This window comes from Octodon degus, unplaced genomic scaffold, assembly GCF_000260255.1.
Source record: "Octodon degus isolate 3935 unplaced genomic scaffold, OctDeg1.0 scaffold00048, whole genome shotgun sequence".
Lineage (NCBI taxonomy): Eukaryota > Metazoa > Chordata > Mammalia > Rodentia > Octodontidae > Octodon > Octodon degus.
In genome coordinates this window covers 8621965-8635481 of record NW_004524624.1, presented here as the reverse complement: position 1 = coordinate 8635481, position 13517 = coordinate 8621965, and the positions used below count along the sequence as shown (strand labels likewise).

General features: G+C 41.8%; 1 protein-coding gene and 1 pseudogene across 1 annotated transcript; both read right to left on the bottom strand.

Moving 5' to 3' along the window:
* Window positions 1-55: 55 nt before the first annotated feature.
* Window positions 56-623, bottom strand: LOC101562701 (annotated as a pseudogene).
* Window positions 624-5573: 4950 nt separating this feature from the next.
* Rptn (repetin) lies at window positions 5574-9984 on the bottom strand. The gene is made up of 9 exons (XM_023716386.1): window positions 9847-9984; window positions 8802-9092; window positions 8294-8606; window positions 7727-7984; window positions 7499-7624; window positions 6935-7390; window positions 6791-6862; window positions 6533-6652; window positions 5574-6307 (listed from the first exon to the last, which is right to left on the bottom strand). Exons 1-9 carry the CDS (start codon window positions 9982-9984, stop codon window positions 5574-5576), a joined length of 2508 nt encoding a protein of 835 aa, XP_023572154.1.
* Window positions 9985-13517: the final 3533 nt, after the last annotated feature.

Here is a 13517-nt window from a genome sequence, read left to right as displayed (position 1 = left end):
TTTTTTTTGACCATCAGAATCTAAAATCTTTCTATTAACAGAGTACAACTCTGCATTAGCTCTTGTAGCCTTGGCTGGCCCGTCGGCCTCTGGCATGCTCAAACTTCCGGCCCTTGGAGTGGATGTAGGGTTTGGTGTGGCTGTGCAGGGTTCTTGGCGCCATGCCAAAATGCCGGTACACCTCTCAGCCCTCATGTGGACCATAGAGCAGGACCGTGCCACAGCCCTTGGGCGGAGCCCAAGGCCAGCTCGTCAAAGGTGATAATCTTACCCCCCAGCCTTGAGGATGAGGATGCGGCTGCGGGTAGGCTGCTCACCAGCAGAGCACAAATCTTCAGCTTGGGCACCTCCAGAACCCGCACCTATGATGGTCCCCACAACCACTGCTGTCTTATCTTCCTGTCGGGAAGCTTCATCTTCCGGATCATCCAAGAAAGAGAGAGAGGTGACCGGTTGGTGCGATTCATGAACAACCTCTTCAGCACAACCTGGTTGAAGGTGGAATTTGTCTGTTGGGCCAGAAACCTGTACAGCTTGACCAATAGCCTCAGGTAAATGTCTTGGCTCTTGGGCTCCTTGTACCGGACCTTTCAGTCCTTGTTGGGATGGATGCCATCTCCCATGATGGCGACTCCTTTTCAGTCAAATCTGGAAAGCAATATCCTCTTTAATCTCCTGTATCAGAGAAGTATCAAGGTCATTGTAAAGGTCTTTTACTTCATTAGATTGATTCCTGAATATTTCATTCTTTGGATGATATTGTGAAAGGTGTTTTCGTAATTTCTCTAAAGGAGAAATTATTTGTTATTTGTGTACAAGAGTGCTATTGATTTTTAAGTGTTGATTTTGCATCCAGATATTTATTATTTGTGTACAAGAATGCTACTGATTCTGGAATGTTGACGTTGTATCCAGCTATGCTACTGAATTTTCTTACTAATTCTAGAAGTCTCTTGGTGGAATTTTGTGGGGTCTTCTATGTAGAGCATCTTGTCATCCACAAATAATAATGATTTAATTCTTCTTTCCTATCCTTATTCTTTTTATTGACTTCTTTTGTCTAATTACTCTGGCTAATGTTTCTAAAACTATCTTGAATAGGAATAGTGAGAGTGTACATTCTAGTCTTGTTCCTGATTTTAGAATGAAAGCTTTCAGTTTTTAACTATTTAGTATGGCGTTTGCTATTGATTTGTTATACATGGCTTTTATTGGATTGAGATGAAGACCATCTACTCTAATTTTCTGTGAAGGTTTTATCATGAATGGATTTTTGACTTTGTCAAATGATTTTTCTGCATCTATTAAAATGATTGTGTGATTTTTGTCAGGCTCTGTTAATATGATGTGTTACATTTATTGCTTAACACGTGTTGAACCATCCTTGTATCCCTGTGAAGAATCCTATTTGGCCATGGTGCATAATGTTCTACATAATTTGCTTCATTTTGTTCCTGGTATCTTACTGAGGAGTTTTGCATTTATTAGGGAGATTGGCCTCAGTTTTGTTTGGCTGGATGCTTCTTTGTTTCTTTTCAGGGTTCCTGATGCATAGAGTATTATTTCTCATCTTCTGACTTTCAGTCTATTTTTGAGTTAAATGTGTTTTTTTTATGCAGCATATTGTTCGACCTTGCTTATTGGTCTGTTTTGCCAGTCAGTTTCTTTTGATTAATGAATTGAGACCATTTGCATTGATGGTCACCTTGACATGTATTGACATATCTTCGTCATGTTATTCTCCTGTTGTTGGTTCTTTCACTTCTGCTTAAGTACTTGCCTTGCCTGGTGGATTCATTTTGTTGGAGTTCATGGTGCTGCAGTCCAATCAGTAATAACAATAGCATCAACACATTCTAGAAAATGACAAACTGAGTAACTGTTAATTTGTCATCTTTAACCATATTAACATGATTTGTAGTTATAAAGCCAAATCTAAAACAAATCAGTAAATTGTGTACAGTAAATATCCATTTGATATGGTGATTTTACTCACAAGGGAGAAAATTTAAAAGGGTTTAGGGGAAATAAATGGAGAAATTAGAAAAATGGATTGAGAGCAAGACTGGAAGACAAAGATTATGTAAGCTTTGGGAACTGGTGAAGAAGAGAGGAGTGGAAGAAAGAAGGAAGAAACAGACAAGAACAGAACAAAAAGACTAGGAACAAAGTTCTCACTCATATGAAAATAAGAACACTGAAGAAAAAGAGAAAACATTAACAAACTTAAAAAAAGCAAACCCTGTGCCAGCTCTGCCCCTGAGGCTTGCTGAGACCACAATTAGGACTGGGTGTGGTGGTGGATGCCTGTAATCCCAGCACTTGGGAGGCTGAAAACAGGAAGATCACTACATGTCCAAGCTGTGTACTGAGACCCTGCAGACCTTGTACTAAATACATTAAAAAAAAAAAAAGAAAAAGAAAAAGAAAAAGAAAAAAAAAAAAGCAAAGAAAGTAACAAAAGCGAAAGGAAGTGTCTATTTCAGGATGTAGTTGATAGAGGGGGTGAACAGCCCAGATCTATGTTGATTTATACCAGCAAGCCAGTAATAGAATTATTGCAGTGGTGGATAATCTCAGCAAACCTGGGTCTTTGGTTCTGCTGAAGCTCAGACAGCTTCTGGTTTCTAGCTGTAAGGCTGGGATTTGAACTTGTGAATCCATAACACTCCCAGTGCCTCCTGCCAGTTTGAACTCAGCTTCCTGACCTCCTGTCCACTTGAACTCAGTCATGCCTCACCCTGACAACTGTACTCACTAGATGGAGCCAACCTGCAGCCGCTCTGTGTTCTGACTTCTGCTGGGCCTTTTCCAAAATGGCTACTGTAGGGGACAGGAAGATGGCTCAGTGGAATAAGTGCTTCCCTGGCAAGTGCAAGGGCCTGAGTTCAATCCCCTGTTCCTCCAAACAAACAAACAAAAAAAAGTCAAAGACAACACAGACCAAAATGGCTACTGGTCATTCACCCTCTCTAGGGAGGGGTGTCTGAACCTGACTAATTAATTCACCAGTCACTTCAGTCTGCATCATCCACTGCTCTGTGACACTGGTGCGTTTCTCTGTGGAGGCCTCTGGAGTTGCCAATAGTCACCAGGTCTCTGCAGGCTCAAGCCACGCGTCCCATGCCATGAGCCAGGGCTCAGGGTTTAGGGAGAAAGAGCCACATGCCCACTTCATCTTTTGTGTTGTGGTCCCTCTCTTCACTCTCCCTGTGGGTTCTGATTTTCACTTCAGGTTCATGCCTCACTTCCCTCTTCCTCATGTTGCAGTGTCAGGATTCCAAATATCAGGTTGGATCTTTCTCTGCTACTCACCATTCCACTATCTTCCTGGAAATCCAGAAATTTTTATTTTTATCTTTTTGAGGTTTACAGGAGGACAACTTATTGGGAAAAAGGCTTAGGGAAATATAAATGTGGAACAGGAATATCTCCTGAGAGACAAGAGTGGTCCTAAATTAATTTCTCCAGAAGAATTTTAAAATATAAGATGAGGCAGAAGAGTCCATGATAGCTATCTATAGAACTGGAGGTGGAAGAACCCAAAAAGGCTGTTTGTACAGTGAAGAGCTGGAGGATCCAGTAGCTGTTTGCCCAAGGAAGATGGAAGCCACAAAAAAGAGGGTCCAGGATGCAACACTATTTCAAGGCCAAAGGCCTAAAAACTCATTGCAAAGTCACTGTTGAGAATCAGTCAGAAGGCTGAACAAACTGGAGATTGATGTCCAGAGGTGACGGCAAAGACAAAGATTGGGGTTATTCTAAATAAGCCATAGTTCTAGTTTTAATTTTTGAGGAACATCTTGTTGTTTTTCAAAATGGCTATACTAACACATTTCCTTTAAGAGTGTACGAGGGTGCTTTTTTTTTTTTTTCTACCATGTTCCCCCCCCCAAAAAACCTCTGCGAAATGCTATTCTCAAAATCTTATCTTTTTGAAAATAGCATTTCTAACAGGTGCAGGTGACATCTCTTTGTGAATCTAGGGGACAATTAGTTTTTTTCACACATAAAATAGTGTGTGTGTGTGTGTGTGTGTGTGTGTGTGTGTGTGTGTGTGTTCCAGGTGGATGGGATGGCACATTGAAAGATAGGAATTCATGAGAAACCATGATGAACTAAGAAAAGCCCAAGTCCTTGGCATAGGTGGAATGTTGAATGTTTTATGAACAGCTTCTCAGGAGGCTGTGCTGGATTGGTCATTAAGTCAGATAGCAGTGGGTCTGTGTGCTACGGTACAGAGTGAATTTTGTTTTTATGTCTTTGAGGAGAAGGGAAATTAAGGCAAAGGAGATCAGAATGAGCAGATATTCAAGCAGTATTCAAGATGCAGAGCAGGCAAGACGATGACGATTTGATGTGGTGTGAATGAGTGGTAATGGTCAAGTGCCATGGCACCTTGGTTCACCAATACTTTTGCTTGTAAACAATTTGCTTCACAAACAAAAGCATTTGGCAAAATTTTGTTTTTGTTTGCAAACTCTACATGGGGTGATAAATACATCTGTGATCCTTTTTTCCCCCAAACACAAACATGGCCATTTTGTCTAAAATCATGCAACAAATTGTTTATGAACTGAGGGACCATTGTATGACTCTTTGGCAGGGGAAAGAGCTGAAAATTATATTTAGATTAGGTCCATTGTGACTGTTTAACATTTGTTTCATGAAGATTCTTATTTTTGTCAGGAACTCATCAAATAGATTGTAGAAATCATGAAACAAGGCCTTATTCTAGGAAATTGGCCCACAGATGAAGATAGCGTAATCCCAAGTAAAGGAAAAGAACCACCAAAGTCATTGTCCAATAATCATTTATTTGATGTTTTAATATAATTCCATTGTTCTACATATTGGTTTTCCTGCGAAGGGTTTTCAGGACAAGGAAGCTATGAATTGATAGTTTGAGCCCTTGGGGATCTATAAAGAGATGACCTATACTTTCTATTTCATGTGATTGGAAACTAGAAAGGTATTGAATTAGAATGGATCCAGTCAATTTTGTGGTAATTGGTCAATGGATAGTGAGTCCCTCTGGTGAGGGGCGAGAGGCTGAGCAAGGCAGATGTTTGGAGCAGAAATGCCCTCTGGTTCCTGGCTTCGTTAGCAGCTTCTCACTGTGTTGCATTCTGATCTAGATTGTGCAGCCCTGATTTATCTATAGCATCCAAAGCTCACTAATCGCCAAATTTCCTTTCTTTTGGTTAAAATATAAATTTAGAATACCTTTCCTAGTTTTGAATTATAGGTTGATGTGCTCTACCTTTCAGTAACCCAGTCATGATTCACCTGCACAGAGGGAAAACCAGAAATGATTTAAATTCCCCAAATGACCAAAATTAAATAACCAATCACACAATTTACTACTTAGATTGCATCTAACCAGAAAGCCCCAGAACTGATGCTCAAAGAGCTGAATTGCTCTAAAAGAGACTACTAGTCCTCAAGAACATTTTTAAAGGTAGATAGGTGGCAGAGGAAAGACAAAACATTGGTAACATTTCAAAACAGAAGTAGAGACAAACTTGATGTCTAGGTTTCTTCTTTGGCTTCATGTTGCTTAGCTTGGGTGCTCACACAGCCTGATATTGATGTGATTTCTGCTCTTGTACATAGCCATAGAAGGGATTGGGAGGAATGTTAGCTGCCTTGGTAGGATGATCTCCACTCTGATGTCTTCTTTGATCCTGGAACCTTTGGTACCTCTCTTTCTTCTCATGGGTTTGACTATCCTGTTGTTGATGATGATGTTGATCCTTTTCCTGGGTTTGATTGTCTTGTCTTTGGTGGTTCTTCTCATCTCCATAGGTTTGCTTGTCCTTTGTTTGATGGTTTTGTTCTTCTTCATGGGTTTGCCTATCTTGTGCCTCCCATACACTTTCCTGGCCCTCATGACTGTGTTCACCCCAGCTTTGATGACCTTGCTCTTCTTCCTGGTGGGTTTGTCTCTTGTCCTGGCTCTGTCTGGTTTGGACTTGTCTGTGGCTCTGCTCACTACTACCTGATTGCCTGTCATTTCCTTTATGATACAGTGGCCTCTCTTGTTGGATTTGTGCTAAAAGTGTATGTTGGTGATATTGACTATCCTCCTCTGGCTTCCATGCATGATAGTTGTGCTGCTGTTTTTCCCTAGACTGGAATACCTGTGTCTGGTTTTGCTTCACTTCCTGTCTTGGAGTCTGTTCACTTAGCTTCCTTGACTTTTCTGATTGCTCAACATCTGAGTCTCTTCTTGTTTTTCCATTCCCTTGTAAGTATCTATTTTGTCCTTGCATCTCAGTTTCTGCAGTCTGTGACTGACCATAGTAGGTCTGACCATGATTAGAACCCTGACAGTGACTATCTGTCTGCCAGTGCTGGAAACTCTGTCCTTGTCTGCTTGTCTGCCCATGGTGGGAACTCTGTTCTTGTCTGTTGTTCTGACCATAGTGGAAACTATGATCTTGTCTGTCTGTTTGGCCATGGTAGGAATCCTTTTCTTGTCTGTTTGTCTGACCATGGTGAGAACTCTGTATGTCTAGCTGGCCAGAGTGGGAACCTTGTCCTTGTCTGTCTGTCTGGCCATAGTGGAAACTCTGACTTTGTCTGTCTGTCTGACCATAATGGTGACCTTGTCCTTGTCTGTCTGTTTGGCCATGGTGGGAACTCTGTTCTTGTTTGTCTGTCTGACCATAATGGAAACCATGACCTTGTCTGTCTGTTTGACCATGGTAAGAATCCTTATCTTGTTTGTTTGTCTGACCATGGTGAGAACCCTGTCTTTGGATGTCTCTTTGACCAGAGTAGGAACCTTGTCCTTGTCTGTCTGTCTGACCATAGTGGGAACTCTGACTTTGTCTGTCTGTCTGACCATAGTGGTAACCTTGTCCTTGTCTGTTTGTCTGAGCATGGTGAGAACCCTGTCTTTGTATTTCTATTTGGCCAGAGTGGGAGCTCTGTCCTTGTCTGTCTGTCTGACCATAGTGAGAACTCTGGCTTTGTCTGTCTGTCTGCCCATGGTGGGAACCCTGTTCTTGTCTGTCTGTCTGGCCTTGGTGGGAGTCCTGTCCTTGTCTGTCTGTCTGACCATGGTGAGAACCCTGTCTTTGGATGTCTGTCTGACCAGAGTGGGAACCTTGTCCTTGTCTGTCTGTCTGACCACAGTGGGAACTCTGACTTTGTCTGTCTGTCTGACCATAGTGGTGACCTTGTCCTTGTCTGTTTGTCTGAGCATGGTGAGAACCCTGTCTTTGTATGTCTATTTGGCCAGAGTGGGAGCTCTGTCCTTGTCTGTCTGTCTGACCATAGTGAGAACTCTGGTTTTGTCTGTCTGCTTGCCCATGGTGGGAACCCTGTTCTTGTCTGCCTGTCTGGCCTTGGTGGGAACCCTGTTCTTGTCTGTCTGTTTGGCCTTGGTGAGAGTCCTGTCCTTGTCTCTCTGTCTGACCATGGTGAGAACCCTTTCTTTTTATGTCTATCTGACCAGAGTGGGAACCCTGTTCTTGTCTGTCTATCTGACCATAGTGAGAACTCTGGCTTTGTCTCTCTGTCTGACCATAGAGGTAACCTTGTCCTTGTCTGCCTGTTTGGCCATGGTGGGAACTCTGTTCTTGTTTGTCTGTCTGACCATAATGGAAACTATGACCTTGTCCATCTGTTTGGCCATGGTAAGAATCCTTATCTTGTTTGTTTGTCTGACCATGTTGAGAACCCTGTCTTTGGATGTCTCTTTGACCAGAGTTGGAACCTTGTCCTTGTCTATCTGTCTGGTCATAGTGGAAACTCTGACTTTGTCTGTCTGTCTGACCATAGTGGTAACCTTGTCCTTGTCTGTTTGTCTGAGCATGGTGAGAACTCTGTCTTTGTATGTCTATTTGGCCAGAGTAGGAGCCCTGTCCTTTTCTGTCTGTCTGACCATAGTGTGAACTCTGGCTTTGTCTGTTTGTCTGCTGATCATGGGAACCCTGTCCTTGTTTGTCTGTCTGGCCTTGGTGGAAGCCTTGTCCTTGTATGTCTGTCTGACCATAGTGATGACTCTGGGAACCCTGTCCTTGTCTCTCTGTCTGGCCATAGTGGTAACCTTGTCCTTGTCTGTCTGTCTGACCATAGTGAGAGCTTTGTCTGTCTGTCTGGACATACTGAGAATCCAGTCCTTGCTTGACTCCCTGACCATTGCCTGATTCGTGATCCAGCAGCCCAGACTGTTCATAATAAATACCTGATTCTTGTTGGTTGCTCTGATTGGAGCAAAGGTCTTGTGTGGGTCTTCCAGACTGTTGATAGCTTGACTGTTGTCCAAGTGTTGTATAATGACCATAATGTGAATCCTGAGCTGGTTTCTCAGACTGATTTACGACAAAGATATTTCCTTGCTTTTTTTGCTGGCCACTGTTAGACTTATGACTCAGTCTGTAGTCTGAGCCAGAGGCTTGACGTTGCTTTTTAGACTGCTCAGAGCTATGACTTCTGTCTTGTCTCTCAGATAGATCATGGTGGGAATCCCAGTCTTGTCTCTTGGACTGACTATGGTGGGAATCCCTATCTTGTTTCTCAGACTCACCGTGGTGGGAATCTCTCTCTTGACTCTCAGACTGACCATAGTGGAAGTCTTTATCTTGTTTTGCAGACTGATCATGCTGAGAATTGTTATTTTGTTTCTCAAACTGGTCATAGAAAAAATTACTACCTTGCCTCTCAAACTGACTATGGTGAGAATCTTGCTCTTGTGTCTTGGGCTGATCAGAGTGGGAGTCTCTATGTTGTCTCTCAGACTGACTATAGTGAGAGTTCCTATCTTCTTTCTCAGTTTGATCATGTTGCACCTCATGAGTTTGTCTTTCAGACTCACTGTGGTGGGAATTCTGTCTTTTACCTACATGAGACTGCTGTTGTTTTTGGCCTGTGCCTCCTGGAAACTTATGGTCTTGTGTTACTTCATGCCTCTTTTCTTGCTGTGAGGTTCTATCTCCACATGACTTCTTATCTAGCTTATGGTGACAGGCTTGGACTAATTGGAAGACCAACAAAAGATATTCATGAAAGTCAACACGCCCATTTCTGTTTCTGTCTAAATGGCTCAGAATGTTCTCCACAGTCTCTGGGTCATTTGGTCTCTGTGAGAAGATAAAACAAAGAGCAAAATCAGCTATTCTTCTATGGATACTAGGAAATGTACAAATGTTTTTGCCTCAATTCATTCAGGCCCACATAGCCTTTCCTTGATTGAGAAATCATTAATCTACAATGGTTTGAAGTTGGATCTAGTCTTTAATTAGCTGGTTCTCAGAAGCTCATCCTTTGCTGGACCATTGAGAGCATGCTTATAGGGAGTAGGCACACTTACTTGAAATAAGCATGTTAATAATTTGAGGAAGTTGTTCCACTCCTTCATATGCTATATTATAATTGTTAATATACCTACTTCCATGTTACCCTATGGTGAGATCCTGGGGAAGCTGATTTTATTCATGGTTGTATCCATAGTAACAATATAGTGGTGGTATTGATTAGGTGCTCAGTTAATCACCAATGAATGACTGAATAAGTGAGTACATGAGAGGATGTGTGGTAAGCCCTGAATATGGGATTAAAAATATGAATCTCAGATTCATTTCTGAAAAGTTATTCATCATTAGTCTGAATTTGTATCATCTCTTATTCAAGTTCAAATGTAAGGAGGGAGGTGTGTGTGTGTGTGTGTGTATGTGTGTGTATGTGTGTGTGCTGTGTACTTTGGGAGTGGGCTTCTGGGATTCTTTTTTGTTATTGGGTGGAACATAACTAAATAAAATAAAACTTCATGAAATACTGGATGTAGATGTCAGAATCAGTTATGCTCGACTATGGGGCCAAGTGTTTGTATCTTACCCGGAGGATGTCTCCAAATTCAGCCAACAGCAGCTGCTTCAACTCCTTCTTGCATAGTGAAGTGCAGTCTCCATTTTCATTGGCATATTTCTGGAACACTCTGATCACATTGAGTATGCTATCCAACAATTGAGGCATTTTTTCAAATACAGGTGAACCTAAATGAAGAAACAAGGTTTTGACTATATTTGGGACCAAGTGCAAGAGGAAGAATTTTCAGAAGAAAAGTGAACTGTTTTGGTTTGAGAAAGGAATTTCAGAAATGACAGAGCCTTTTTTTTTTCTTTTAACTATGCCTTCATTTCAACCCACAGTGAAGCTCCAAAGGGGGATTCAAGGGTGGGATGATTGAGGGTGGGTAGGTACACACTATTGGTCCCATGCTAGAAAAAGAAGCAATTTCCTAAAAAAAAAAAAAAAAAAAAAAAAAAAAAAAAAGATTTATGGTAGTTGTTTTATGTGCCCCAACTTCTACTCTGGCTGGAACTTGCTTGATGGAAACTCACTCATATTAGAACCAAAAAGAATAGTCAAGAAGCTCCTAGAATCATGGGCAGAACCCAGAATAGTAGTGCATAATTTTCTATCAAAGACTAGCTACCGGAGGGGGCTCTGAACACGTCCCATTGGCCAGCATCACTTTTCTAATGAGCCTTCCCCAAGCATGGAAGAAGTTTAGAGGTCTCTTGACAGACTCAGAATGCTTTCTGAGAGGTCAAGTTCTAGCAAGTGCTTCTGGCCTGGATGATCATTTTGGGACTTGCTTGGAACAGCAAATGTGAAAATGGTTACCAATTGAAATAGCAAGTGGCTATGGAGCCAAATTGACTACCTAGATGATAATACCATAAATGTTAACTAAATAGTTTGGCTCACATTGGGTATGCTGAGGGTGGCTATCTTTGGGAATTTATGTGTCAATGATATTTCCTCTTGAGGCATAAATATTTCAGGTACTGGGTTTATAGGATTCAAGACGAAGCCCTGACAGAGGAGCACACTGGGTTTTTGAAAGTGTAAGTGATGTTTATAAGGATAAGTAGCAAATGATGGATTTTACCTGATAAGCTGAGTCCTTTGTGGTCATGCATTGCAATGAGATTTGAACATTTCTGACTCTCCATGGCACAGAGCCCTCTGCTTCATGAGCCCTGAACTCTTGGGTTTTATATAACTTGCAGGAAAGTTAAATATCCTACTACGGGAGATTCAGTTATCCACAATAGTTCTCACCCCTAGTTTTGGGATGCCTAGATCAAACTGAAGCAAATGCATCTGTCTTCTCTAAGCTCAGATATAGTCCATTTCCACAATCATCCTGTTTTCACATAAATGCTAGAAAAACAAGCAGAAATGTACCAATGCCATCACCCACAAATCTCAGATCTTCTCAGCCCTGCACATGTATGCCCAAGAGCTTTGCACACATTGCCATTGCTGTCCCATGTATGTCTTACCTTCTTGAGCAGGAGTGAGTGGCAAATTCAGAAGCCAGGGAGGATACAGCAGACCTGAAAATTCATCTATTTATAGGAGTTTTAATTGTCCTAGAAGGACATCCTAGGAGACACCCATTGTGTGGCAGAGTCTGAGTCATTCTGGGCCCAACCCAGCTCAGCTCAGTTTGACCCAAATTGACCTCTCCCTCTGCAAACTGTTCCATTTATTCACTTCCTTCACTTGCTCATGAACCTGTTTGTCAATGGAATAGGTGACACTGCTCAAGTCCTAGCCCCACTTAATTAGGGGAGTGTGTGCACATAGATGCATAGTTACGGGGGTCCCCAAAGGCACAGTACAGCCTGAGTTTGTTCTTAATAAAGGTCACTTTCTAAGGCTAATGAGAAGCAATGGCCAAGTTCCACCACTGAAGGCTATCTATATAGTAACATTACAACTTATCAAAGCAGGGATGGGCAAGTCTGGGCAAAGTGCATAGTCTGGAAGAGATTTGTCTTGGAAGAATTGGAGACAAACACATTGTCAACTTTGGAGTCATGTTAGGGGAAGTGATGACTGTAGAACTGCCACCACCTGGTTCTTTTACATCTTATTAAAAAGGTTTAGGGACACATCAGGAGTTTATGATATCTGAGAGGTAGAAAGTCTGTCAGACACTGTTCTCCATTTATTTTCCATCTCTATACCCATGAAATATCTGCCCAGTTTCCTGAAATAGGAGATTCTTAGTACTGTAAATGCTTTGGATAAGTGGATTATTGAACAATGAAAGCATTAGAAAAATTTGGTGTAAGGTGCGAATAATTCTAGACTCACCTATATTTCTGCTTTTATCTTGCATTAGGTGCCTGGTTGGATCAACCAATCAGTTATCAGTAATGACATTTGCTGTTATTTACTATGTGGTCAGGATTCTGCAAGAGAACTGCAAAGGTGAAGAGAGATTTTAGTCCAGCTAGATTAAAGAACCTTCATGTAGACAAAGACTTTTGAATTTCAAGGGGTAGGACATGCTGTGTGCTGTGTACTAGAAAACCTAGATGCCCATGGAGTCCTTATACGTTGGGCCTGAGCTTCCATTGGAAGGTGAGAGTTATGATTCTTAGAAATGTTTAGGTAGGCAGAGAAGAGAGAAATACTTCTGGGTGAGAAGGGAAAGACCAAAAGCAAAGGTAAGAAATTAGATGTTGTGCTTTGATTGGGAAGAGTCGGCAGGTCTGGCCAGTGCATACAGCATATTGAAGAGTAGAATTAGAGAATTTTGGAGCTTTCAGCTCAAGAGAGATCTGATCTCAGCTTCTTAATTTTACGGATGAGGGAAATCACTTCCAGTGAGACCATGTGATGTGCTAGGGGTGTCCACAAAGCTGTGACAGCAGCCAGGCCTTGCGTGCTTATTTTCTTACCTCAGCCTAGTATTCTTTCTTATGCCTTCTTTGGTGCAAATTTGGGTCTTATTTTAAAGTTTATTTTAATGAGAAATGTGAAGCATGGATCATTTTTGTTAGAAAAATGATATGATTGAAGCATTATTTGAGGGAAAATTTTCATCCAGCTGCAGTAGGTATTTCAGTTTGTCTGGGATGAAGGGATTTCCCAGGACATGAGATTTTTAGTGTTAAAACAGGGAGAATTCTGGCACCCTGGGACAAGTTGGTCACCCTAGACTGTGGTGCATGAGCTAAAATGGAAAGAAGAATATTGGATCAGGGAAGACAGTGAGGAGTCTACTGTACGGCTTGGGTTAGAAGCTTGATCTGGAGGTAGCAGATCAAAATGGTAGGAAGGTGTGCAGATGGAGAATAGAAAGAAAATCTGGATTTGGGGGCGGCTCAAATGAGAAGCAGAGAAACTGAGGATGTTGGGAGAGATTCCAAGTCATAAGCCATTAATTTATTTATGCATTTATTTTAAAGATAATAAAAATAATGGATTAGGCATTAGAAATGATCACACAAGATGATAGGTGGTCAATAGTAGCTGTTAGAGCCAGGCAGATAGCTCAACAGATTAAAGGGTTCGAGGGAAATCACTTCCAGTGAGACCATGTGATGTGCCAGGGGTGTCCACAAAGATGGCCTGGGGCACGCTGAGATGGCCATTGAGACTGTCCGTGGTAGCATGCACCTGTAATCTCAGCTCTTGGGAGGCTGTAAACAAGCAGCTCACTACTAGTCCGGTCTAGTAGTGAGACCCTGAACACCCTGTAG

Excerpts from the sequence above, each read along its gene's own strand:
- Rptn (XM_023716386.1), bottom strand. The coding sequence starts at position 9,984 with ATGCCTCAATTGTTGGATAGCATACTCAATGTGATCAGAGTGTTCCAG. Across the intron at positions 7,625-7,726 it reads GACAGATAGACAAGGACAAG|GTCATAGTTTCCATTATGGT; the intron begins GTTCCAACTCTG and ends CAGATGGACAAG. Across the intron at positions 6,308-6,532 it reads CAGACAAGGACAAGGTTCCC|ACTATGGTCAGTCACAGACT; the intron begins ACTCTGGCCAGC and ends ATGGTCAGACCT.